Below are 27,841 nucleotides of genomic sequence, written 5' to 3' on the forward strand. Positions count from 1 at the left end.
AGACGGAGAGAGAGGAAGCAACATGGCGGCCATGAGCGACCCGAAGCGGGACGCCGGCCGTTCGTTCTGAGCTTTCTGCCGTTACCTGAGTCCGGGGCTCAGTGGGACTTTTGCTTCGGATTATACTGAAGTTCAGCTTTCTGGCAGTGCTCAAATTCCGGGGTTTCGTCTGCGATTATTGCACGCAAAAACGGATCTAGAAAATAATAGATTTTATATATAATGAGGGGGAGAAGAGGCAGGCCGCCCAAAACCCAACTGATGCAGGAGCCCTCATCTGGACCTGTGCGGGGTCTCAGACCCAGACGTGGGTTAAGGGCAAAGGGTAGAGGTAGTGATGAGGTCGATTTTGAGATTCCCAAGAGAGGAAATTACCATTCTACCAGGGGCAGGAGGAGAGTGGGATCAACCACGGTATCAAGGGGTAGAGGAAGGGGCAGAGGTGGTGGCAGAGGCAGGGGAAGAGGGAGAGGTAAGCGATCGGTTGCTAGTAGCATAGTGTATGATGACCATGAAAGTGACGATGAAGATGCCGAAAGTCTGAGATCAGATGAAGAGGAATTCGTCGACGAAGAGCCGATAACGGACGAAGAAGAGGAGGCCGTCGATGATGAGTCGGACTACCCTGAGGAAATACCCGAGGAGGATGATGATGATGCTAGCTACTGTACCGAAAACAGCAGCCACGGTAGTGCACAAGGTAAAACAACTTGCCAAATTAAACTCACTAGCAACATTACCCAGGTGGCTCTCTGGAGCAGTACCTGAGCTCTCTGCTACAGTCTGGATAATTTACGTGAATGAACTGTCCTTGGTATTTGTAAGAATATGCAGGAAGCTACAACACTCAAAATGGAGTATGCAGTAAAGAACAGGCCTCGAATGCTTGTTAGCTGGTGAGGTAAACGGCTGGCAATTGTATGGATAGTCGTGTGGTCGTTCACAGCTATAGTTGATCGTATCCCTGTACTGAAAAACCTTACACATTCACCCCACTGTCACATTTCACACGTAGGATGCTTGCTGATGCACTTTTATTTTTCTGGGTTGCTATTGTAGCTAGCTACCGCTAATATTTGATAACATCGAATCGGCCAACTAGCCATCTTGTTAGCTCGCTCGAGATCTGTGATAACATGATCACCCTGGCTAGATCATTTCTTTTCCATTAATTATTTCAGCTGTTTCTCTAGCACAATTTCCTTCCATCTTTCTAGTACTCATTATTATTGGTGAGGACGGTCGACTAACCCACCCTGCCCTGCAGAACAGCTGAACCATAGTAGTAGTAGCTACGTGGTCAGCTACTGTCAATATCTGGTAGTGTAGCTGGGGATCAGAAGTTTGTGGTCTGAAGATGTTCTGGACAGCAATAGCATTTGGCATGCATTCTATTCACAAAAAGTGAACATACTAACACTTCTGGGTGATAGTAATTTAATAGTTTGTAATGTATTTAAATGCTGATTTGAATGTGAGACATCTTAACACACAATAGTCACATGGTCGTAGATGAGGCGCTGTGCTAGCTGCTTCATTAGCAAAGCCCAAGAAGTGACAGGAGGCCATGTGGCTCATTGTTTTGAAAGTGAGCGTCTGTAGTAGTGTTGCAGGAAAAAAATGGCCAGGCTATGTTACAAAGTTACTTGACTATGTTACTGTGTTGCATCGTTATTGGTTGGTGATCATTATAATGATTTGCAAATAGTTTGTTAATGATTCAGTTTACATTAAGACATTTGTTAGTTTTCTCAGAGTAGGTTACATCAATGTACATGTGTGAGAACAAATGACTTCTTCTTAGTAAGTAATATAATCCTTCATTATAATGATTATGACATTCCCTGAGCATGAGAAATTCGAACATCATTTGGTAATTTTTTCTGGAACATATTTGTTCTGGGTTAATGCTTTATCACCTTTGTGTAAAAATAATCTTTATTTGGCTAGAGCTTAAGGAGTCCACAGTTAATTTGATTACCAGGAACATTTGTTTTGGAAAATGTTTTTCTGTGTGTACATATAGGAATATAGCATTAGATGGGAAGTATGATGTAGCCTAATCACCCTCTATGAGTCTTGTTGTGGATGTCTTCCTATCTCACTGACTCGTTCCATCTCTCAGGCCGCAGGAGGACTCGGGTGGTGCGCCCTCGCTCTCCAGTCTTGGAGGCGGTGGAGATCCCCGCTCTGGAGCTGCCCAGACCCTCGGAGGACCTCCTCATCCCGGCCGAGCAGCTGCTCAACGCGGCGGCCATCTACGAGGTGCTGCGCAACTTCAGCACCGTGCTGCGCCTCTCGCCGTTCCGCTTCGAGGACTTCTGCGCGGCGCTGGCCGGCCAGGAGCAGTGCACGCTCGTCGCCGAGACGCACGTCTCCCTGCTCAAGGCCATCCTGCGCGAGGAGGACTCGTCCAACACCACCTTCGGCCCGGCCGACCTCAAGGACAGCGTCAACTCCACGCTCTACTTCATCGACGGCATGACGTGGCCCGAGGTGGTGCGCTCCTACTGTGAGAGCGACCCCGAGTACCAGCCGGCGCTGCGCTACCAGCAGGCGGAGGGCTACCCCTTCGAGCCGCTCGAGTCCAAGGTGAAGGTGCTCCAGTTCCTGGTGGACCAGTTCCTGACCACCAACCTGGCGCGCGAGGAGCTCATGTCGGAGGGCACGGTGCAGTACGACGACCACTGCCGCGTGTGCCACCGGCTGGGCGACCTGCTCTGCTGCGAGACCTGCTCGGCCGTCTACCACCTGGAGTGCGTCAAGCCGCCGCTGCAGGAGGTGCCCGAGGACGAGTGGCAGTGCGAGGTGTGCGTGGCGCACAGGGTGCCCGGCGTCAGCGACTGCATCACCGAGGTGCAGAACAGCCGGCCGTACATTCGCCAGGAGCCCATTGGCTACGACCGGCATAGTAGGAAATACTGGTTCCTCAACCGCAGAGTCATTGTGTGAGTATTAGCTCGGACGGAGTCTCTCTCTTTCACCACTCGTTGGTGCCCTGCCATTGATTTATGTGTGTTCATTGTTTCTTTCGCATGAACACTGCCACAGGAAACTGAGTCTGTCAGTGCAGTAGTAGTTTGTAGTCGGTGTTTTTAGCCACCAGACCCACCTTTAGTCTACCTCATTAAAAGGACTAAATGTTAGTGTCACACTTTTTGTTTGTGCTTTGAAGTAATTCTGCAGATCAGGCCTATGATATAGTACTAGAGACCATTAAATTCGTTGGTGACTTAACCCTGAAACCTTCTCATTAGAGAGACTGTTTGGGAAAGATGTAGCCATATGTTTGTAGCGGATCTTTTTATGTGAGGGCTTTATATCTCCGCTTTTATGTTGATGAGGGACTATGCCCAGTTGAAACGGACCTGATGTATATTACAGTAGAGAGACGCAGGTGCTGTGAGCTGTTGCTCTGTAGTTGATTCTGGTTTTGATTCTCAGCCATGTGGCATGATTACAGCATGTGTCGGTTGGAGCAGAACACATGCCAGGATTTCCTCTGTAACCCCATGTCTGTCTGCTGCTTTAGCCTAACAGGGGCGCTACACCAGACGCGTAACTGAAGCGTTCCGTTCGCGACGCGTATGTGGCAGCCGGTCGCAGCAGTTAATTATCACTGTAGTCAATGGAAGTAGCTACACCAGACGCAACAGTGGCGCGTACATTCGAAAAAAATAGACCCATCTTCTAAAATGGATTTTACGCGTCGCGAACGGAACGCTTCAGTTACGCGTCTGGTGTAGCTCCCCTGTAACGCTGCAGTAGCTGCAAATGCAATACGCGTAGTAGTATATGAATGCCAGCAAATGTAGATGTGCTAACTACCGCACATAAACATGCAAAATGCTAACAGATGCCAATACTATTGCCACATTACTAGCACAACACAAATTAGAGATGGTTTTCGCCAATATTCTTGGGTGTGAAAAATGTTTTGCTACTAACACTGGCCTAAAACAGTGCAATAATAACAGCCTTCCTTTTCGTACTTCAGTGAGGAAGACGGAGAACATGACGACAAAAAGATCTGGTACTACAGCACAAAGGTCCAGCTGGCCGAACTCATCGACGTGCTGGACAGAGAGTACTGGGAGAGCGACCTGTGCGCCGTGCTAGACGAGCTGAGGGAGGAGATCCACAGCCACATGGCCATCACAGAGGAGCTCACCAACAAGGCCCGGAACAACAACCGCTCCTACCTGGAGGCTGCGAACGGTGAGTGTCTGCTCGCTGGGATGGACTGTGGTGTGCGATTCTTTAATCACAAATCGGATCTAGATATCCTTGACAGTTAGAGATGCTTATAGGATGTTACTGGCTATGGAATTTTTGTCATTGTTTTGAAATGTGATGCTTCTTGACGAACCTTAAAAAGCCTTATATAGACAACCAGGATGTTATTCTACTCAAACACTTTTTCCTTTTGAGATACTGTAAGATAAGGTGGCAATGTAACAATGGGGGATTTAGTGTTGAAAGAGTAATCGTAATCAGAATTTGAGCTCAATTTAAAGCAATCAGCAAATTGCAAAGGCTGCAATTAGTTTCGCAGACCAAGGGTCTATAATATCACTTATGTTTATTGAATTCATGTTCATGAGACCGTCATGCTTATCAATCAGAGCCGCTGTGCTTTGCATGCTGCTAGCTAATTTGATGTGGCCCATCCTAGTTATTTGGAAGTCATTTGTATGTTTAAATGTTAATAGTAGATTAGTAGATAAAGTAGTTGATATTCTATTTTAATGGATAATGCATCATTACATGTTTTAAATGTATTATATAGTAGGTCTTGAACTGAAGCTTTGCTTAAAATCGCAATGGCAATATCTGTCGGAAATTTGATATTTTCTTCAAAGTGTTCAGCCCTAGGAGGATTCCTTCTTGACTTTGGTGTTACGCTTTTGTAAGACTTCCAGAAAAAAAGCTCCCATCTTAAATGTGTTGATCCCACATAGATAAGTGTACGGTCCAAATGTATGGTTGGGTTTAAATAGCCATTAGGGAATGCTTGTTAAGACCACATCCTTTTACCTTGTCCATCTACAGACGAGATCATGGAGCGTCTGAAGACCAAGGAGGAAGCAGAGCTGGAGGAGGTGAAGCGCCGTGCGGCCGAGGAGGCGGAGAAGGCTCGGCAGGGGTCAGAGTTCGCGGATGCTGCTGATGGTGCAGACAGGGAACAGGACAAGACTGTTTGTGGCATGGACCAAGACACTTCTGGAGAGGCCACCTCTGGTAAGACTGCATTACGTGTAGATCTTAGAATAGTTCTCATGTTTTTGGGGGCTGAAAAAAAAGGCCACATCAGCACGAAAATTACTCTTCAAAAAACGGTCACAGCAAATGTGTCTGCTAGACTAATTAAAATCAATTTGGATCTTTACATGGTGCACATAAAGAGGTCTTGATTTAATATTTGCCTGCATGCAATAATATTATTAATACCATTGTATATGTTTCTATATTCTATACATTTATATGTATTCAATTAGTAGACACTTGTCCAAGGTGACTTACATAAGCCGACTATATTACAAGGGATTACATTGTCCTTGGAGCAACTTGGGGTTAAGTGCTTTGCTCAGGGGCACTACGGTGGAAGCTGGGAATCGAACCCACAACTTCAGGCTACTGCACGCCATCCCAGCTCCTTAACCACTACACTACCACCGCCCAGTTATTTAATTTAATCATTTAATAATCAGACTATATCATTAGATGAAGATTCCTCCAACATTCAGAGCTTGATATTTGGTTTGAGGCCTATAGGAACGTGTTCATGTTTTCTGTTTGAAAAGATCAGTGTCACTAATCAGAATCTTTCAGTTACAGGTACTCTCTGGCCTTAGATCTTGAAATCTATACCTCTCAGTGCAGAGTTAGGACTAAAAAGCCCTTCAGATTGAAACGGTGTTGAACATATTTTAGTAGAGGGCTGAAACAACAGCAGATTCCTGTGATCACTGCCGTGTGTGTGTGTGCGCTAAGGTGCCTCTTATGCCTTGTGCTGTAGCTGAAGCTCCCTCTACTGGAGTGGATGGTAGCAGTCCCAGCGCTAGTAGTGCTCCTGACCAGCCTAAGCCCACTTCTCCAGTGGCTCCGAACTCCACCTCCATCAAGTCCGTTTCCGCCGGTCCTGCAGAAGGGGCACAAGATGGCCCCTCTCAGGCAGAGGAGACTGGCAACGATGGATCGGCCAGTCCAGATGGTGACGAACGGGCAGGTACTGCTGACAGCCCCCTCCAGCCACGGCCATCTTTTGTCCTGCCAGTGATGGTGTGACCATGCATGTCTGCCACCCCTCTCATGTCCTCCTTTACCCCACCCCCCACCCCATGGAGGCAGATGTGGGTGGTGCGTCTGCATTAGGCAACTCCTGCTGCTACAGTGTTCGTTTGCCATTGCTGTGACGGGTGTTGGCCATCCTGTGTTTTGGCAGAGATGCTCTTTTGGCTTCATGCTTCTAAGGAATGAGCACAACCAGCTTTCTTTTTTGCATTGTTCACCTTGGCTGGTGCCTTTTCAGTTTGCAATTTATATATTTGATCAGACAACATTTTCTATTTAAGAACCAGCAGTGCTTTGCATGCAGTCATATTATTGGTACACTCCGTTAGTTAGAGGCTGCTATTCTTTGTCACAGACATGGAAGCTCTTATTGAGAATATTATTTTTAGACCTGAGCTCTATATCAACATTCCTCATAGTTATGTTGCACAACCAAGGATTCTATGTAAGTTTCAGCATTCTCCTCACTGTTAGCACAAAACAACTCCATATGTCTACTATTAAAGCCAATTGACAGTACACACATCATCTTGACCAACATCAAAAATACCTTTTACAAAGCTAAATTTACCCTGTATCTACAGTCCCTCCAAATCATTTTCAACCACAGCCACCAACATGTTTTAATATAATTTCAAACACACATACTAACATGTCGACTCAACTCACATTCAGACCCTAAAAATCTGGCACAAAAGTAGTGACACTCGCTTGGCTGCCAGCAGTCCCTGGCTCTCTCCTCTCCTCCCTCTCAGTCTGTCATGGCTGGGCTTTTCTCCTCCTGTGCTTAGGGGAACAGCAGCCTCTCTGTTCTTGTCTTTTGCCATTGAGAGCATGTCTGGCACGAGTGAAGATCTTGCTGCATTAAGCTTGCGTTTGGTTTAGCAGAAATAAAGCCTTGTTCATCACGGGGAATGAATGCCATATTCCATTGCAAGTGAGTGTCTTTTGGCTGATTACAATGAACTGCCGGTAGTAATCGGTCGCTTATTGTTGTTAACACAGCTCGATTTCATTTTGAGTGAAGAATGTCAATGATCCTGAACTTCCTGTATTGCAGATGGCAAGCTAAGCCCTTTGTCAGTCACATATGATTTGCTTCATTGAGGAAGAGCTTTGGCTTCGGTCTTTGTTGCATTTTTTTTGGAGATTGTTGGAAATTATTGTCGACCTGTTGGGTGGGTCACTGATGTGAATCTGATTTCAGTAAAACACCACTCTTTCTGTCTCTTTCAGATAAGTCCTCCGAGAAAGCATCTCTTGGGGAGGAGAGTGCCGCCCTGCAGGCCGTTGATGAGAATAGCTGCAGCAGCCATGTGTCTGCTTCAGACCCTCCCAGGGGGCCAGAAGAACCTGACCTGGCTGACCGCTCCTCTCGCTCCTCCTTCACCAGCCTTGACGACCCAGGTAAATTTATTTACATAGACTAAAGTTAGCCTTGGACCCTCACCTTGTTCTTGGGTACCATTTACTTCTGAGATGGGTGTGCTGAGACTGATGTGAACTGTCCATTGTCCCAGGAGAAGGCAAGGCGAATGGAGAGTCTGGGAAGGGTGGCTCTGCCACACGCATAGTGACCCGCCTGCGGAACCCTGACAGCAAGCTGAGCCAGCTCAAGAGTCAACTGGGCACTACAGATGGCACCAAAACATCCAAAGAGGTGGGTAATGCAGCCTGTAGAAAGAAATACTTTCTCGGTACTTTGATTGTCTCGTTAGTGTCGCGCCATCTTGATTGGCCATCGCTCACCTCGTTTACATCAATTATATGACTGGCTGGTGAAGATGCAGTATTGAACACATAGAAAGCAGAACAATCTGTGTGTGAGATTATCAGAGGTTCCTCTGTCAAACTTAAGACTGCATCCTCAAGTAAAATTGTATTTTCTCCCCTCAGTTTTCTGCATTTGGAGAGGGATCCCGTTTTGGCAGTGTCAGAAAAGACTTGATAAAGGGCAACCTCAGTACCTTCTTCAAGCTGGGTCAGGAGGGCAAGTACCGTGTCTACCAGAACCAGTACAGCACCAACACCGTAGCCCTCAATAAGCACCAGCACCGCGAAGACCATGACAAGCGGCGGCACTTATCACACAAGTTCTGCATGACGCCCGCCGGCGACTTCAAGTGGAACGGCTCAGTTCATGGCTCCAGGGTGCTGACTGTGTCAACGCTGCGCCTTACCATCATCCAGCTGGAAACCAACATCCCTGCACCCTTCCTGCACCCAAACTGGGCCTCGCACAGGTAAAGGTGGAGCCCATGGCTTCCCCTTGTATTCCTCAAGAGCTGGATTAAGCCTAGTCCTGGACTAAAACAGAACTTCAGTTCAGATTCCCATTGTAAAAAGCTTTTAGTCCGAGACTAAGATTAATCCATGTAATGGAAACTAGCCCTCACTGTTAGGCCCTGTGTCCACCAATAGCGTTTTTTGCGCCGACGGCGACAATTTTTAATATAAAGTCTATGTAGCCCAGCGTTCACAGCACTGGGCGCCCTCGGCGGTACGTTTTTTACCGCAGCGCTCAAAGTTGAAATCTGTTCAACTTTTAGAACAGCGCCGGGCTCGTCAATGTCACTTCTCGTTATAAACCGTCTCCGGTTTTGGTAACTTAGCAACAATAAACACTTCTTGAAGCGCCGAGGAAAGCGTTTTTTTTACGCTCTCAGCGTAAAAAATGCGATTGGTGGACACAGCACCTTACTGAACGTTTTATGCTGTTTTAAAATGCACGTTATTATTTGGTGATTTTGGTGTGTGTATTTGGTGTATTTTGTGTATGTTTTGTTCTGAGCCTTGGAATGAGAAGTGAAGTGGTTCAGAACAGTATACGGAAAAGGTTGCTCCACAGCATGATTTGTTGACCTTTTTTCCGAAATCCATAGGACAAACTGGACTAAGGCAGTCCAGATGTGCAGCAAGGCCAGGGAGTTTGCCCTGGCACTGGCCATCCTGGAGTGTGCCATCAAACCAGTCGTCATGCTGCCCGTGTGGAAGGATGCCTTGGGCCACACACGGTGAGAAAATGAAGTCTGGCTTTCTTTCTTTCTTTTTTTTTTAAGTATATTTTTTTGGCCTTTTTGCCTTTATTAGTATAGGACGGTGAAGAGGTAGACAGGAAACAAGTGGGAGAGAGAGATGGGGTGGGATTAGGATATGACCGCAGGCCGGATTCGAACCTGGGTCCCCATGGGCACTCGGACCCGTAAATGGTATGGGCGCTGTAGCCTGCTGCGCCACAGCGCCCCCAAGCCTGGCTTTCACATTGGTTTGTAATCATTGAATTAATTCTTAACTGAGACAGGACATCCAGGTGGTACAAATATTCCCTGAGACAATAATCATCATTTGGCTCGGTTCATGCAGAGGTAGCAACATGGAAGGACATGTACTTTCTAAAAGTAGAGTTGTCATTGGCTGGTGTGAAGGAAGGTCAAGGGTATTGAATTGGATGCTATCACACTCAAACTCCTGCTGTTCCCCCAGGGCCCCAAAGCCAAAACCATTTAAATGCTGATTGTACAACCTAAGGAGTCACTTTGCTCTTTTTTATCATACACCTGCAGGTACTTTTGTGTCCTGTATTTAAATGATCTTTCCTCTCCTCAGGCTACATCGCATGACCTCCATGGAGCGTGAGGAGAAAGAGAAATCGAAGAAGAAGGAGAAGAAACTGGAGGATGAGGAGACCTTACAACAGGCCACCTGGGTCAAGTACACATTTCCCATCAAGCATCAGGTACACAAACCTTGGGGTTTTGTCTGAGGAGGAAATTGGCTATTAATGTGAGATGGGTTATTAGTCGCGTAATAGTCCATTGAAATGTATAAATGTGTGGACTTAACAGCAAACTATGCGGTTGCATGCAGACATGACTCATAAACATTGAGGCATGCCTCTTTATTTTAGCACCAGTTCCAAAATGTTCTCTACATGAAATTTCTCTCTTGTACTTCTAAGCTGTAGATGGCACCGTGCAGGCTTGTTGCAGTCCACCTTGCATGCTAGTGTTTACACACCTGCCTCTATTTACAGCTTTAATCTACAAGTGATTGCTAACCTTAGTTGTAGCATGACTTTGGTAGCAGCCAGAGCAATAAAGGTAGCCTATAGCGCTGATGGCTAAGAAAACATACACTTGCGCCCCCCGTTGGTGGGCCTGTTATTTTAATGTGGAATGATTTTTGGGGCAGTTATCTCAGTTAGCATTATTTATTAGTTTACCACCGCAGTAAAACTACTTCAGATCTAAGTTGTTGATTCCATCTAAAGTTGAAGTTGGTTCCCTAGTTAATGTTTCTTCATTGTGTACACAGTATGACTTCAGTATTTGACACTAATAGAATGTTCAAATTATAGCTAATATATTTAAATTCATGGAACTGCACCAGATTGTGTGAGGTTGAATCTATCATTTCATGTCGTCAACTGACCCCAGCATTGAATTGAATCACTTCGCAGCTTATTATGAAGAATTGAAAAAAAAACAATAGAATCGTATGGAATTCAATGATGAATCGAGATGAAACTTGTGATCCCTAGTGGGTATGTGGGTCTGGCTGTTTTGGAAATCCCAGGAGAAGTGAAATATAAGGAGGGAGATATTTAATTTACGCTTCTCCTTTGTCTCAATGCAAATAGTATCTCGCATTAAATCAAGGCCACCTAGTGGCTCAGGTACCGCTAGTCTCCTAGTCTGCTTAGTCTCTGCTTCACTGCTTAGGCTGCTCCTCTCTCCCTACCGCCCCCTTCAGGTGTGGAAGCAGAAAGGGGAGGAGTACAGAGTAACTGGCTATGGAGGCTGGAGCTGGATCAGCAAGACACACGTCCATCGATTTGCGCCCAAGTTTCCTGGCAACACAAATGTCAATTATCGCAAAAATCTCCCCAGTGGTATGTGATCATTTAAAATCAATAGGAAAAAAGAGCAATTTGTTTTATACTCTCAATGTTATTCACAGCTTATGTCTAGGATGAAAATTGATCTGTTTTTTTTTTTTTTTACATTTCCAAGATGATAAAGACAAGCTGAAAGAAGAGAAAGACTTGGCTGCCTCAAACGCAAACTCTGAAGTCCAGAAGACAGAAGTCTCCCCTGAGAGTGCAGCTGAGAAGGGCGAGGACCAAAAGCCTACCGCTGAATCCCCTGCAGAAGATTCTTCAGTCGAGGAACGGACACGAAAAGAGAGCAACGAAGGGGAGCCACAGACCAAGGACCGAGCAGAAGTACAGGAAGAGACCGGGGAGTCCAATGGCCATGCAAAAGAAGAGGAAACGGAGAAGATGGATGTGGACCCTGGTACGCCTGACTCCTGCAGTAACAAAGAGAGAGGTGATGAATTTATATTGGTCAGAGTTGAAAAATCCTCTATATCACTACTCAAATTTTCAGTCGATGAAGTGATGTCTTTCCATGACTAAAAATATAGGGATGGCATTATATATGTTATGTGAACTTGACAAAGAAGATGTAGGTCAGAGGGCTTCGGCGTTCTGTTTAGTAGTGCGAAGGTGCTCTTTGGTTAAACGTAACTTAGTTGAGATGTTTTGAAGAAATCCAAGGCACTCTTCGTCTTCATTAAAAATTATATATGTTATATTTATATTATATGTATGTTATGTTTATATTACTATATGCATGTTGTGTTTATGTTTGGTTCTGGTAATGGTTCTAGTTGTAACCAAACTTTTATCCTTTTAAACTTTTATTCTTACAGACAAGATGAGCAGCGCAGGCTCACCTGCCCCAGGTGAAGAGCATGCCGTGAAGGAGGAGCCAGAGGGGGAGGAAGTGGCCAATCCCGGCAAAGCAGGACCCTCGTTACCCTTCAACCACGACGTGGTGAACGTCAGTGAAGGATTCCAGTTGCGGACCGCCTACAAGAAGAAGGTGAAGACCTCCAAACTGGACGGCCTGCTGGAGAGACGTGTCCGGCAGTTCACCCTGGAGGAGAAGCAGAGGCTTGAGCGCCTTAAGATGAGCGAGCTCACCGGAAACAAGTCTGTGAAGGAAACGTTAAGCAGTCAGGCAAACGTTAAGGTGTCATCAGGTGATGCCATAAAGGCAGAAGAAGCAGTCAACACCAAAGAGCAAGAGAAATCCCAGCCAACTCAGATGGAGGAGAAGGAATCTTTGAATGTAGGGACTGAGACGGACCCTGTGGTCCAAAGGCTAGAATTTGACCAAGAAGAGGTGAAGGTAAAATCTGGACTAGCAGCAGAGCAGAAAGACAGTGCGAGTACTCTGGGCGCTACTGGGGAAACTCAGACTCCATCAGAAACAAGTCTGACGCAAATGAACTCTGGGCCTGTACGTGACACCGTTTCGATAGCCTCCACAGCTTCTGATGGTCATGGGAGCAATGATCAGAGCAATGGGAGAACAGAGAAGCCCAGTGAACTTAACGGGGGCTCCCAAGAGGCCCCCAACCCATCTCTCAGCCAGAATGTTGCACCACCAAACTCCCTTATGGAGGCACCAAGCGTCAAGTCTGAAGGGACGGCGCAGATGGTGTTGGGAGAAAACGGTAGTAAGCACACGCATGATGAAGGTAATGAGCGTTGTGTGGTGAAAGATGAAGGACAAAGTATGGATGTGCACGAAAGAGATTATGTGAAAACTGAGAACTCGGGGCTTTTGCAGGTCAATGGGAAGGAGGCTCCTGTATTTCACAACAAAGCAGCAACTCTGATGGACCTAGCTAGCAATGTGACTTCTAACGAAGTCCCCAGCACTTTGGGAGGGGAGATTAATGCAAAAGACCCCCTAAAGCCTCTAACAAATGGAGATGCAGTAAGTCTGGACTCAAGGATAGAGAAGACCAACAGCCTGGAAGACAAAGCAGAGAGGACAGCCACTGAACTGGCTCCTGACTGCCCGATTCCTCAAAAGGTACCTCGTCTGGAGAATAATGTGGATGAGGCATCCGCTGACTCAACTGTAACATCTTCTGGTCTTGAAGGTCGCACAGAAACTCCAGATACGACCAAGATGGAGGTAGACGTCACCAAGCTGAAACAACTGGCACCCTCTCCGGTGACTTCCATGGAGGAGTCCAGCCTCAGCAGTGACGCTGCGGAGAATGGTGGTGGCAACAGTAGTGGCAGCAGCAGCACAGCGGAACGCAAAACAATGGTTACACAGGTCACCACAACAACCACCACCTCCAGCACCACAACGGTCTCCACGGTACAGATCGACGAGGTCACCAGCAGTAGCAGTGTACCAGCGGTACCTGAGCCGAAGGTCGAGGCCAACAGCACCACATCCACTCTCACCACCACCACCACCACCACTGTTACCAAAGTCACAAACCCACTCTCCGGAACAGTAGTCACAGACCAGAAGAGAGCCGCTGTCTCTGTAACAGTCACAAACACCAAGTCTGGTCCCTCTGGCGCATCTACGACTTCCATGACTGTGAGCAAAGAGTACTCCACCAGGGACCGAGTAAGGCTGCTCAAGTTCTCGCGCTCAAAGAAGTCTCGCTCGGGAACAGCCTTACCTTCGTACCGCAAGTTTATTACCAAGAGTAGCAAGAAGAGCATTTTTGTTTTGCCCAATGATGATCTGAGAAAAATGGCTAGGCGAGGAGGTATTCGCGAGGTGCCCATCTTCAACTACAACGCCAAGCCTGCCCTAGATATCTGGCCTTACCCTTCTCCCAGGCCTACATTTAGCATTACCTGGAGGTTAGCATGAAATACACATACTATGTACATTTTGGCTTCTGCTTAGTTAAAAAGGCGTAAGAAGGGTGCGTTCAAATTTGGCAAACTGTGGCAAATGTTTTAGGCAGATATGTCTTCTCTGAACAGTTCAATTTGAACCATTTTGCTTAAACATTCTATTTTCACAGTAACCCTTAGTCTAGCTTCCTTGTATGTTCGCGTAGAACTAATTCCTCCAACAGTTTGCATGTGTTTGCAATGGTTTGCCGAAAACTCAGGTGCCTGTGTTTGCATTTGAACGCACCTCAGGACTGTTTGTTCAACACCGTTGCTCATTGTTCAGCTGCCTGCTGAAGGCTTAGCAATATTTATTTGTATTTTGCCATGTGCTGCTGAACGCATCTAGCACTATTGTTCTAGTCTATTGTTTGCTGTAGGTGAAATAATGTATTTGGCAAAGTTACTGACTGGACTTAAGCTGCTGGCTTAATGCCAAATTGATCTATTTCAACACAATCTGTCATGTAGTGCTGTTTGACCATAGCATGAGTTTAATCAGAAGTGCCACTGCTAATGTAGAGCGTTTGCCACAGGTATCGCTTGCAGACAGTCCGGTCCCTTGCAGGGGTCAGCCTCATGCTGAGGCTGCTGTGGGCCTGTCTGAGGTGGGACGACATGGGGGTGAAGCCAGCCCCTGCTGTGGGCACCACCCGCACGGGTGAGTGCATTCATCAGTCTGCGGTGGTGGTGGTGGTGATCATGTGTTAATGTGTTGATATTGCTGTGATGTATTGCACGCCTACCATGGCTATCTTTATAAGGAAAGAGACAAGTAGACAAATAGGGAAACTGCTTATTTCCTTCCTTTACTTCACAGAGACTTCAGACACTGAGATCACCACGACAGAGATCATCAAGCGAAGGGATGTGGGGCCTTACGGCATCCGCTCAGAGTACTGCATCCGCAAGATCATTTGTCCCATCGGGGTCCCAGACACACCTAAAGGTAGCAGGAAAGAACAGATTGTTTATGATTATTGTTATTAATAAAAGTGTTGTTTTTTTTCTTACATCATCAGCTCAGGCAGACTTGATATTGAATAGAATCTTGCAGAATGAGCCCATGTTGAATTGTCATAAGTCATAACATGTCTTAAGCTTTTTGCACCAAAGCCTTTTCTGCATATTATAGGTGAAGTCACATCCTATAAGCTGCATGGATGTATTGTTTGCCCTTGGCGTGTACATCAGTATAAGCCAGTGAAAATGCAGACAAGAGTGGCGCAACTTATTTTATTTATTTTAATATTTTATTTGTTTATTTAAAAGGGACAATGCACATCAATTGACATTCTTCGTTTACACTCAAAATGTAAATGTGCCAGAGTTAGCAAAATAGCTAATTTTCATCTGTAGTGATGTTAACAGATCATGTATACTATTTGGAAATTGTCAGTGTCTTCTTCGAGGAAGCAACATTTAACCCAGGTGAGGTTCTCTCTCTCCCACAGAGTCTCCTACACCCCAGAGGAAGGGTCTTCGCTCCAGCGCTCTGCGACCCAAGAAGCCGGAGCCGACCAAGCAGACTGGCCCGGTGGTGGTGGAGACCTGGGTGGCTGAGGAGGACCTGGAGCTCTGGGAGATCAGAGCATTTTCTGAAAGGTAAAATGACCCGGGGTCTGCCTCTTCGATTCTAACCATCCATGTGAAAGCAAAACAGTTGTATTTATGGAAAGAGAGAAAAGTTACCCATAGATTTGGTACGGTGTGGAATTGAAACAAGGAAATCGTGTAGTAGAATTGCACAAATACCGTATCAGTTGAACTGTGCTTGAACTGTAAATCAGCCCTAATCTTAATCTTGCTTTATCTTCCTGTGGCAGGGTGGAGCGGGAAAAGGTGCAGTCATCTGAACAGGCTAAGGTTAGTGTGTTGAAGAAAGCAGAGGAGTGCAAGGCCCTATTGGAAGCTCAGCTAAAGCACCAGAGATTGGCCGCCCAGCAGGTGGGAAAGTCAGACCGTTTCCCCCGCGCATCTGTGTGGATTGGAAGCTCCCCCCCTTCATCAAATTGGGGTGTGGGGAGAATGCCTCTAACCATGGCTGTCTGGGGCAACTTTCCAATGGGCCTTTTGTTCGTATTGGTCATTTATTGGAAATGGGGGCATGAACGCAACCTTTTGATTTGCATGAACTGCTTTTGTTCATGGGTTTGCTGCTATAGTTTTCATGAGCTAAAGCAGTGGTTCTCAAAGTGGGGTCCGGGAACCCCAATGGGTCCACAACCCATAGCCAAGGGGTCCCCAAAATAATTTGCTTTAGATTATGAAGTTGTGGTTTGTCATTTTAAAAACTCCAAAAAGGTGAGGACTCTTTTCACTAATAAAACCAATCCTGTTGCTGCTTAGATGGTTTATTTGCCAACAAGCTAACTGATGTGTAGTCAATATTTAAGTCCGACTATGCTGTCAAGTAATGGCAAATCTAAAGTTGACAAAAGACAGAACAATTTACTCATCTTCCAGAAAACACAGGATAGTGAACCTGGCCAACTTCAGAGAATACAAATGGCACATGCTTGATTTTTACGATGATGAATATTTTCTTCCCCCACAGGGGGTCCTTGGAACCAAAAAAGTTGAGAACCTCTGGGCTAAAGCATAATCTGCAAGCTAGGGCTGTGCAATTTGCAGATTATTCATTTCAATTATCATTTTGGCTTCTGAAAAGCAATGCCATTTAGAAAACACATATTGCGCTGAATTCTGTTTTGCAATGAAAATGTTTTGGAAATGAAAAAGATATGTTATGTACTACGCATGTCTTAGCACTACTACCTGTCCCTTTTATGCATTACTCTGCAAGTCTCCATAGCAGTGGCCAAATGAACCCTTTGGTTGTGATTGCAGAAGCGCCTGGAGCAGCAGAAGCCAGGGGCAGTTGGCGCCACCGCCACCCCCTCCACCCCCACCGCTGGCACCCCTCAGAAGATCACTGTGGGCTCGCTCACGGGCACAGTCACCCCCGGGACCAAAGTGGTTCTGGCCACTAAGATGGGCACACCTGTGACATTCCAGCCGAACAAGAACTTCCAGCAATCGTTTGCCACCTGGGTCAAGCAGGGGCAGACCAGTCAAGGTCAGTTCATGTTGCTGTTAGTGTTCCGGTGGTGTGTTTGTGGATACATACGCGTCCTCACAGGGCTGTAGAAAGACTTCAACATGAGCACAATTCTGTTTGTCTGCCTTCCTGTATTATCAGTTCTTTCATTTGCTTGTGCTGGTGTGTTTTTTTGTGTGTTTCTTTTTTTTTCTGATTGGTCCGTCTGGCTGTCATTTCCGCCGCTTTAATTTGTTTAACGTTTCGTTTCGTGGTCGTCATCTTCATGGTCGTGCCCAGTGAAAGCTAAGGACACTTGCTTGGCGACATTAGAATCCAGTGGTGTCCACTCTGGAGCCCCAAATGAGGCCACTCTTTTCCGAAGACAAACCTTACAGCAACCACAAACTATTCCAGCTAGATTAGATCGGCATGGTCCAGGCATCCACTGGAATAAAACCTCAAATGGAAATTCCCATTAAAAACAAATCCACCAGTCCCCATTGTAAATGGTAGTGGACACCACTGCCTCTATAGACTCGTCTCAAACCGTTGTCATATTGAGGTGTGACAGTGGGTGTGTGACGTGTATCTTTCAGCGTCCACCAGCCCTGTCGCTACAGTAGTGGGCAGCGTCACCACCTCTGGGCAAGCGTTCCAGGTGGCGGCCGCACCGGTGTCCATGGCCGGCAAAGTGATCACTGCCACTCTGCCCTTGCCAACCAGCGGAAAGATAGTCACGGTCAATGTGCCGTCCACGCAAGGAGGTAATGGCCAGCCCGACATACCAGTGGGACACCATTTAGATCAGTTAAAGGAAGTTAATTTGCCTTCTACCCCAGAGTTCTGTAAGAGGATGTATATCTGCCTGTAGCTGAAAGGGGGGCTATTGGCTAACTGGTCTAACACTTCCATTGAATGGATGCTAAATGAATATATACTTTTTGATCCCGTGAGGGAAATTCGTTTCTCTGCATTTAACCCAATTTAACCGAATCAGTGAACACACACAGCACACACATAGTGAGGTGAATTACACACTAACCCAGAGCAGTGAGCTGCCTGCCCAACCAGCGGCGCTCGGGGAGCAGTGAGGGGTTAGGTGCCTTGCTCAAGGGCACTTCAGCCGTGGTGGACTGATGGGGATCGAACCGGCAACCCTCCGGTTACAAGCCCGAAGCCCTAACCAGTACACCACGGCTGCTAGGCTAACAATGTCAGACTGGGTTATTGTATGTACAGAGAAGAGATGGATACATATCCTCTTATGATGTAACTCTGGAGTAGACCGCAAAGCAAATAAGGTTATTTTCCAAAAAGTTGGCGTGTTACTTTAAACTAGGCCTGACCGCATGCATAGAGGGCCCTGTTGGGGTCAACGCTGCATTTTTGTTTAGAGAATAGACAGAATTCATCTGGACGTCTGGACGATTTCTTTGAACTGTTTGTGGAAAATGTTCCCTGTGTTCTGTTATTTGTTTTTATGTCCGTGTTTGAGGAAGTATTGTATCCTGTGCTTGCACACATGGTTTTCAGTGAAGCTACTCTGAGTATAAATACTTAAAGAGTTTTTGAATGCTTGCTGGTTTTGCAGTCTATTTGTGAACAGACTGCTTTTGTAAAACAAGGCATACTAATGTTTTGTTTTCAGACAAATATAGCTCAGAGGTCCTGTTGAGAATTCTACGCTGAGAATCCCTAAAAGCCTTGAGCTAACCACCCAGACCATTAGTCAGGCTCGAGTGCCTCTGTCTAGTGAAAGCATCCCTGGATATTTCTCCTCCTTTCATGGGTGAACAACAGAAAGAACCAGAGTGCTCTCATCAAAACAGCCTCTGTCAAATGAATGTGAAAGTGCGATGACTGTAGGTGCCTCTCATGCAGCGTTTATACGTCCTCCCTCGCTCCTCGGGCCTCGATCCTCACTGATCTACATAAAGAATGATGGGGGGGAAACAATGGGATAGTCTATCCAGTGTTAGTTATAGATCAGTGGAAACGCCCCTCGAGGATCGAGCATCGAGGATCGAGGAGGCATGTTGAGAGGCACCCTAAGACTGTGTGTGGCCTGCTGTGGTCCAGGCTGGTTCAGCGCTGCTCTCTCTGTCTGCGCAGGTGTGGTCCAGGTGCAGCAGAAGGTGGTGGGCATCATCCCCGGCGGCAACACGGGCACCGCCCAGTCCTTCACCGCCTTCCAGCCCCGCACGGCCACCATCAACATCCAGCCCAACACCGTCGCCTCCACGCAGCAGGTAGACACACAAACACACACACACACACACACACTGCAAAAACAAGGGGTGTCTAAAAACAAGATAAAAAACACTAAATCTGAGGTAAAAGGTACTCAAAACAAGTGAAATTATCTGTCCATGCAGCAAGATAATTTCACTCGACATTTTAATTGAGGTCATTAAATCTAGAAATAAGATTATGGTGTAAAGTTGAAGACATAAAATTAGAAATTCACTCTTAAAACAAGATAAACTATCTAATACTTCTAAATATAGATATTTTTTATCTTGATATGAGGAAATCATTTGCAGCACGCACACACACACACACACACACACACACACACACGCACGCACAAGTCCTAAAATATATCATAAATACCAGTCAATTTACTTAACAGATGCATTTTCCTACACAGTTGATCACCACAGGAACCCCCCTCCGTCCCGGTATGACGGTGATCCGCTCACCCCTGCAACAGGCCACTACGCTGGGCAAGACCATTATCCGCACACCCCTGGTTGTCCAGCAAGGTATACTTTTGTATTCCATCTATATCAAGGAGGTGTTTTTTATTTTAGTATTGGATAGTTGTAAGGCTACAACAGCATACATCTTTATCTTTTGCCATTGTTTTCAAACAGTCCTAAAACTGAAATGAGATATTGCTATATTTCCATATTGTACAGTCATTATTGAGTGCATTGTGTTAATTGTACCACACCCTTGTAAATGTATAATTTGTAGTGGATTAAAGCAAACATTTTTGACTCCTTGTGTCCTCCAGGTCAGACCCAGCAGGTGGTCACTCAGATCATCCGCGGGCAGCCGGTGTCCACCGCCGTGACCAGCTCCAGCGCTGGCACCATGCTGGCGGGTGGCGGCGTGCAGAGAATGGCGGGGGCCATGGCCTCCCCGCGCGCCGCGACTCCCGCCACCCCCGGTCAGTCTCCGGGGCCCCAAGTGGCCCAGCCGGGCCCTAGGCCCCAGCAGGCCCAGGTCAAGCTCACACTGGCCCAGCTCACGCAGCTTACCCAGGGAGCACAGGTGAGGACAGGGCAGGCGCCCACTGGCACTGGGCACCGTCTGGGCACTTTGCCACAGCTAAACCCCCTCACTGGGCACTTTCTCTCCTCTGTGGGGGGCAGCCACCGTGCATGGGTTTGCAGTTGGTTAATATGCTGGCATTGCAAAGGGGATAGACATTATTTTCTCCTTCATTTTGAACATTGTAAAGCCTTTTAATAGTTACTTTGAGCGCGTTACCCTTGAGGGTTACTTATTCCACTGTCATTCCCTCTACCATGTTCTCAGGTAGTTCAGTGTTTTAATAATAACGTTAACTGATCTGAACTTTATTTGATAGTGTCATCAACTCTATGGGTGCCTCTCATTTGGGCTTTTATATGTCCTCCCTCGCTCCTCGGGCCTCGGTCCTCACTGATCTACATAAAGAATGATGGGGGGGGGGGGGAACAATGGGATAGTCTATCCAGTGTTAGTTATAGATCAGTGGGAACGCCCCTCGAGGATCGAGCATCGAGGATCGAGGAGGCATGTTGAGAGGCACCCCATGGCTCTGTGTTTGCTTCCTTCTCTAAATGTGCCTGTGTGTGTGCGCTCAGGGTGGAAATCAGGGTCTGACGGTGGTGATTCAGGGTCAAGGCCAGACCACCGGTCAGCTGCAGCTCATCCCCGCTGGCGTGACGGTCATCCCCAGCCCGGGGCAGCAGCTCATGCAGGCGGCCATGCCCAATGGCCAGGTGCAGCGCTTCCTCTTCACGCCAGGTGCCGCGCTTCCTCCACCCACGCCCAGCCCTGCCGCCACACAGACGGCCACCCCCGCGCCCGCAACCGGCACCCCCGCTGTCCCCGCCACCTCCGCAGCCGCAGTGCCAGGTCAGCAGCACTCACTTCACCCAACACCACACGGGAGTCCAAAGCAAGGATTGGCACATGGTTGGACCAGAAATGAGTGGATTTTGTTTAGATTCTAAAGCTGTCATTAGCTTATTAATTATTTGGTTAAGGCCATGGAGATGGAATTTTTAATGTTCCACTTTTTAAATGTAGTTGACACTAGATGATGTTTGCATTATCGATGGAGGAAATAGTGGACATTCCAGATCATGGGCAATACAATGATTTGAGATTTGAAGAAAGTAGGTTAGTTATTTGGTCATTTATTCTTTGATCTTCTCTTCTCCTCCTCCTCCTCCTCCAGGTCTCCAGCCTGAGCAGAGAGTGTTGCAGCCTCAACCAGCCTCCTCTGGCCCCCCTCCCCTCGGCCCGATGCAGCCCCCCCAACAGATGGCCATCACCACCCAGGCCCCCGTCCCGACACCCATCCCAGCGTCTGTGCCGGCACTTGCCCCCACACCCTCCTCGATGTCCATGTCGGTTTCTCCAGTGTCCTTGCTGCCCCCAGCCCAGGTTCTCGCCCCGACTCCCACCTCTGTCCCCGTGTCTGTCCAGCAGCAGACCCAGTTTGTGGCCCAGCCACAGCTCCAGTTCCAGCACCAGCCCCTGCAAGCCCAACAGCAGCAGCAGCATCAGCAGCAGCTGGTGCAGGTGTCCACCGCAGCACCCCAAACTCTGGGCACCTTCACGGTCGCCTCGACGATGGGCCAGACGGTGGTCAGCCAGGCCCAGCTTCAGGTCCAGCCTCGTCCGGTCCTGGCCGCGGCTCCCGCAGCTGCCCCTGTGCCCGTCCACGCCCAGGTGCAGGTCCAGGCCTCCCCCTTACAGCAGCAGCAGCAGCCCCCAGCAACAGTGGCGACGACGGCTCACCCCCTCCAGGCTCAGGTCCAGGTGCAGGTGCGCCCGTCGCTGCAGCTCCACCAGCAACTCATCGCCGTGCCGGGCATCCAGCAGCAGGTGCTCTCCCAGATCCAGAGCCAGGTGGCCGCCCAGCTCCAGCAGCAAGGCGGCGGCGTCCCCCAGCAGATCAAGCTCCAGCTGCCCATCACCATCCAGCAGCAGCCTGCTGCCGCCTCCCCTGTCCAGCAGCAGCAGCAACATCATCATCATCAACAGCAGCAGCAGCACCAGACGGTGGTCAGCGTCGGGGGCCAGGTGCAGGTCGGGGGCCAGGTGCAGAACGTGGTCACCATCCAGGCGGCCAGCGTGCAGGAGCAGCTCCAACGCATGCAGCAGCTGAGGGACCAGCAGCAGCAGCTGCAGCTGAAGAAGAGGCAGCAGCAGGAGGCCAAGAGGGAGCAGCAGGCCCAGCAGGCCACCAGCCAGGGAGACCTCCTCCAGAAGCAGGTAGGACCCCCCCCCACACACACACACACACACACACACACACACACACACACACACACACACACACACACACACACACACACACACACACACACTCAGGACCAGAGATGGGTCACACTAAGGGCTTTGGTTAAAAGCGGTGTCTCCATAAATTGGGTGTAATTTATACACATGAGCGCATGAGAATTCATTCATGCTCTTGATTGTGACGTGATTGCCTTTGTGTTCTGCAGGTGGTGATGAAGCAGAATGCAGTTATAGAGCACTTAAAACAGAAGAAGACCGTTTCCCCTGAGGAGAGAGAGGAAAACCAGAGGTACATAATGGCCACATGGCCTCGCAATGTAACGTCTGTCCAACTGTGGATTTGCCAACCCATGTCTAACCATCATTTTGTTTATCTAGCAAATCTGTTAACTGTTTGGGCTTGTCTCCCCAGGATGATCGTGTGCAACCAGGTGATGAAGTTCATCCTGGACAAGATTGACAAGGACGAGAAGCAGGCAGCTAAGAAGAGGAAGCGGGAGGAGTCGGTGGAGCAGAAACGCAGCAAGCAGAACGCTTCCAAACTCTCCGCGCTGCTCTACAAGCACAAGGAGCAGCTCAAGGCTGAGATCCTCAAGAAGAGAGCCCTGCTAGACAAGGACCTGCAGATAGAAGTGCAGGTAAGGAGCAAGTAGTCAAAACTATGGTTTACCTGTATGACTATTTACTCTAGTAAATGTGGAGTACCTTTGATTGTAATGTGTTAGGGGTAGTGTTAATGAAACGATTACCCCTCTGATGTTAGATGTTTGTACCTTCAGTAGACCTTCAAAACCTGTATCCTTAAAATGCTCGATGGCCGATACGTTGTACACAATTCGCTTTGGACAAAAGTGTCTGCCAAATCCCATAACCCTAACAAAACAAGAGCCTGCTTTAATGCTAACAAGATGGACACGACGTTTTGATGGGCACACATTGTGTAGAATATGATTATGTCTTTGTATATCACATCAACAACTACCTGTGATATTTTTAATGTCTTCTGAGGTCATGTATGTGTCTCGCCTGACTAACATATCTTCATCTGAATGGATAAGTTGAGTGTTGGACCTGACCATGCCTGCCTTTAATCTAAACTGCATTTAGGCCACAGAATCATCATCTATCCCACAAAGTCGTCATCCATCTTGTTCCGTTGTTGTTCATCAGGACGAGCTACGCAAAGACCTGGGCCGGATGCGGCGAGAGAAGGAGCGGGCCCAGGCTGCCTCGGCCCAGGCGGCCCAGGCGGCCGCAGCGGCAGCAGCCAGCACGCAGGCAGCCAGCGCACTCTCCTCGTCCTCCTCCGCCCCAACCTTGTCCTCCTCCGCGTTCACCTCGCCGTCCGCGGGCCACAAGCGGAAGCGCGACGACGAGCGGGAGTCCCCGTCGTCTGGCAAACACAAGAAGAAGAAGATGATCTCCACTACCTCAAAGGATCCCAAGAAGGACACCAAGCTTTATTGTGTCTGCAAAACACCCTATGACCAAGCAAAGTAAGCATGCTAACGCGCTCGCAGCCAACCTAATGAGACTGCTTTAGCATTATTAAGAAAGTTGCTCTGAGAACTAAATTGCCAGTTGCCCAGCTCAAACATTTATTTGTCACAGGTTCTACATTGGCTGCGACCTTTGTTCCAACTGGTTTCATGGCAATTGTGTTGGTATCACTGAAAAAGAGGCCAGAAAAATGGAGGACTACGTTTGCAGCGAGTGCAAAAGGCAGCAAGAGGGTAGTACTGAGGAGCTGTACTGCATCTGTCGGACGCCGTACGATGAGGCCCAGTAAGTGTGCAAACAATTGTTAAAATGTGTGACTCTCTGTAATCATAGGCCCAAGAGTTTAGCTAGAGTTGCTCTATACAGCTATACAGCTGTGCTGTGCTCTCTTGCACTCTGAACTTGAACTCTCCTATTTGAATGCTTAAGATGCAACCTGTTTGAGACGAAATACTCAGGAATGCTGATTATGCGTCTTCATGTTTTTAACTCAGTGGTTTTATCAACTGTACTATGTCTCTCGTAGATTCTACATCGGCTGCGACCGATGCCAGAACTGGTACCATGGTCGCTGCGTGGGTATTCTGCAGAGTGAGGCCACGGAGATCGATGAATATGTGTGCCCGCAGTGCCAGTCCACGGAAGATGCCATGACCGTTCTCACGCCGCTCACAGACAAGGATTACGAAGGCTTGAAAAGAATATTACGCTGCTTACAGGTGAAGACATACCACTGCATGTATTCCTTTTCTGTGCACTCTCGTATTGCTCATGTTCATCAATCTTTTTTGCTAATGTGTTTTCAACATGCCATATTTGTTAACCAAGGCGTTTGGGGAAAGATTCATCAGTTTCGTTGTTTTGTGGGATATCACGTGTTTTTAAAGAACGTTTAATGTTACATAATCAATATAACTGATTTTGTACCATCTCTGCCATTGGATTGGCCTTACCTGAATTGTATGCTGATGAAAGCTATATTTCGTTTTTCAACTAGGCCCACAAAATGGGCTGGCCGTTCTTGGAGCCAGTGGACCCCAATGATGCTCCTGATTACTACGGTGTCATTAAAGAACCTATGGGTATGGACATTCTTTCCCACCGTCTTCACAATCTTCCTTGTGCTTTCAGAAAGGGTTTTCCTCTTAAAGTAAATTAAGTAAACTGCTGTTGAACCTAAGACATATTTAATAAGACATGGCTACATATTCTCAGTTTGTATAATCTTGAAGATTGTTGTAGACTTATAACCATCTACTGTATTGTCCCAGACCTGTCCACAATGGAGGAGCGACTACAGAGGCGGTATTACAGCAAGCTGACTGAATTCGTAGCGGACATGACCAAAATCTTCGACAACTGCCGCTACTACAACCCAAACGACTCGCCGTTTTACCAGTGCGCTGAGGTGCTGGAGTCCTTCTTTGTTCAGAAACTCAAAGCATTCAAAGCAAGCAGGTAAGACAATGTGTTCCTCAGTGGCATACTTAAAACCATTCCGTGCTAAGTTGGGGGGGTGCTCTTTGGCCACCTTTGCAAAATAGGAAGAAGAAAGGAATCGCCATCAGTTGTTCACTCCTCTGTCTGCATCACTTGTATGTTTTATCATCTCCTTCATCTGTACGTCTTATCGTTCTTTTAACCTTCCCATGTAGTTTGCACAGCAGTGTAGTTTTGTAGTCTATGCATCTATTACCCCATAACACTGAATGCATTTCAGATAATTGCATCTCATTCTGTTTCGCACATTTAATTCCTTCCTCTCCATCATGTTCATGTGACAAAGAACACAAATGCATGGCAGTGGTTATGGTTTTGTGTTGTTATTGGTTTTGTTTGTGTGTGTGTTTGTGCGTGCGTGTGTGTGAGCATTTTGCATCTCTCCCCATTTGTGTCTGCCTTGCATTTGTGTCACTTGCATGTAATGTGTCCCCACCCATTCTTCTCTGTTGCAGATTGTCATAAGTCATGCCCATTATGACGTTATGTTCTGGACACTGAGCTGGATGCCAGGGGTCAACTTCTAGTTTCAAATCATGGGACTTGTTTCATAAACAGAGGAAATATCTATGTGATTTCGTATTTAAGAACCATTTCAGCTTCTGTGTTTGTTTTCATTTCTGAAAGTCACCCATCACACTCTTTCAAAAGAGAAAAAATACTGTTTCGTAAGAATAAGCCTAACTCCAAAGATGCCTTCTATGACAATCACTGTGGCAGCCATGTTGACTAACCTACATGGAAGACAGATGTAATCAAGGGATATGCTTTTGACTTGTTTCTTTGTTTTGTGTCTCATGTCAACCTCTAATAACAGTACCAGGAAAGTTAACAATATTTCATTTGTCTTTGCTTAAACTCATCAGTGAAGAAGCATTTATTTTGAAACTCATAAGTTAATATTTAATGCATTTAATTTTTTTTCTTTTTTTAATCGACAAAGAAAAATTATTGACCCTGACCTGAAGTTGTACATTTTATTGCGATATCATTATCAAATAGATTTTGCCATCTTAGCTGAATTATGTCTTACCAAGAAAATAACAGATCTGACATGAATAAATGTTCAGTAGGCATGGTTTTAATTGAATAAATACCATTGCTGACTAGTTTTTCTTTTTTTCTTTTGACAATTTTAGAGTTTTTGCATTTTAATTGTAAATAGGCCTCTACGACAGATCATGCAGAACCTCAAAACCTTTTGGAAAGATTGTTTTAGGTTTGAAAGGACTTTTGAGGTCAATAAATATGTGTTTATCTTCATCATGTCTTGGATCCCTCCTATCAATGCACATCACCGTAATAACTGAAAAGGCATTCCCAATGGATTACACCAACATGGCTGCTCAAGTGACCCCAGGCCATCCATTACTTTTTGTTTACTTCTGTCTGTTTTTTCCTTTCTTGTGTATTCCTGTTTTAAGTCAATAAAGACATTATTTCTCAGCTCTTTGCTTTCCCCCCATGCTCTCTAGGTCTCATAACAACAAACTACAACCTTCAGCCTCTTAGAACGCACTGCACCCCATTTCGCGCCCTAAAAAAAAATCATAATGAAGCAAGAATCTGATTCTTGAACTGTTGGTTGGTGGTGGACCCAGACCCCTGTGATGTTGGTGCTCCACTCTTCCCTGGCCCTCCGGCCTGGCTCTGGCCTCCTTTCACGGCTGCCGCGTCTTGGATCACGTTCCAAAGTTGAGCAGCATGGCTGACCCCCTCGGGCTGGTGACCAGCCCTGTATCCCTCCCTTTCTTGTTTGTGAACACAGGTTTGGGATTGATGACATCCTGTGGAGAGATAAAAAATGCCACTTCAGGAAATTGATTTTCTCTAAATGAGGTTATGTTAAAGTTAACTTATGAATCTTCTCAGTCTTTTTGAAATAATGTGTCTACATTGAAAAGATTTTTTGATGCCTGGATTTCAGACTTAATTTCCCCCTATTCTACCTGGAGCTGACTAAACATGCAAAAGCAAATGTACTTGGGTAATGCACCCTAGTATGGACTTATTCCTCCAGAAAATGTGGGCTTTGTAGATTGGGGGGCATAGGGAGACTATGAGGCTTTAAACCACGATGTGAGGTTGAACTTGGCCTGTTTGTAAAACTTGTCCATTTTTTTCAATATTCTTTTTTCTAATACAGCTGAAAAAATATTGGTGTATATGAAACATAATAAATGAAGACTTGAACTCTTACACCGATGAAAACAATGTTTTTATTTACCTGGTACATTTCTCCATCAGAATTT

General features: G+C 46.8%; 1 protein-coding gene across 2 annotated transcripts; it reads left to right on the top strand.

Annotated features, from left to right (window-relative positions):
• Positions 1–17: 17 nt before the first annotated feature.
• Positions 18–27,788, top strand: bptf (bromodomain PHD finger transcription factor). 2 transcript variants are annotated; one of them, XM_062532100.1, is made up of 30 exons: positions 18–700; positions 2,126–2,948; positions 3,998–4,218; positions 5,053–5,241; positions 7,531–7,701; positions 7,815–7,954; positions 8,191–8,537; positions 9,177–9,308; positions 9,901–10,030; positions 11,047–11,185; positions 11,307–11,624; positions 12,010–13,984; positions 14,557–14,681; positions 14,841–14,969; positions 15,475–15,625; positions 15,847–15,886; positions 16,871–17,099; positions 19,176–19,312; positions 19,714–19,828; positions 20,083–20,342; positions 20,921–21,194; positions 21,520–22,562; positions 22,796–22,878; positions 23,002–23,227; positions 23,760–24,085; positions 24,201–24,374; positions 24,616–24,808; positions 25,087–25,171; positions 25,361–25,547; positions 26,045–27,788. In XM_062532100.1, exons 1-30 carry the CDS (start codon positions 223–225, stop codon positions 26,052–26,054), a joined length of 8,850 nt encoding a protein of 2,949 aa, XP_062388084.1. In that variant the 5' UTR covers positions 18–222; the 3' UTR covers positions 26,055–27,788. The 2 variants fall into 2 exon arrangements, with proteins under 2 accessions (XP_062388084.1, XP_062388083.1); XM_062532099.1 differs by having other exon boundaries at positions 27,065–27,788.
• The last annotated feature ends 53 nt before the right edge of the window (positions 27,789–27,841 follow it).

Source organism: Sardina pilchardus, chromosome 3 (genome assembly GCF_963854185.1).
Source record: "Sardina pilchardus chromosome 3, fSarPil1.1, whole genome shotgun sequence".
NCBI classification, from domain to species: Eukaryota; Metazoa; Chordata; class Actinopteri; order Clupeiformes; family Clupeidae; genus Sardina; species Sardina pilchardus.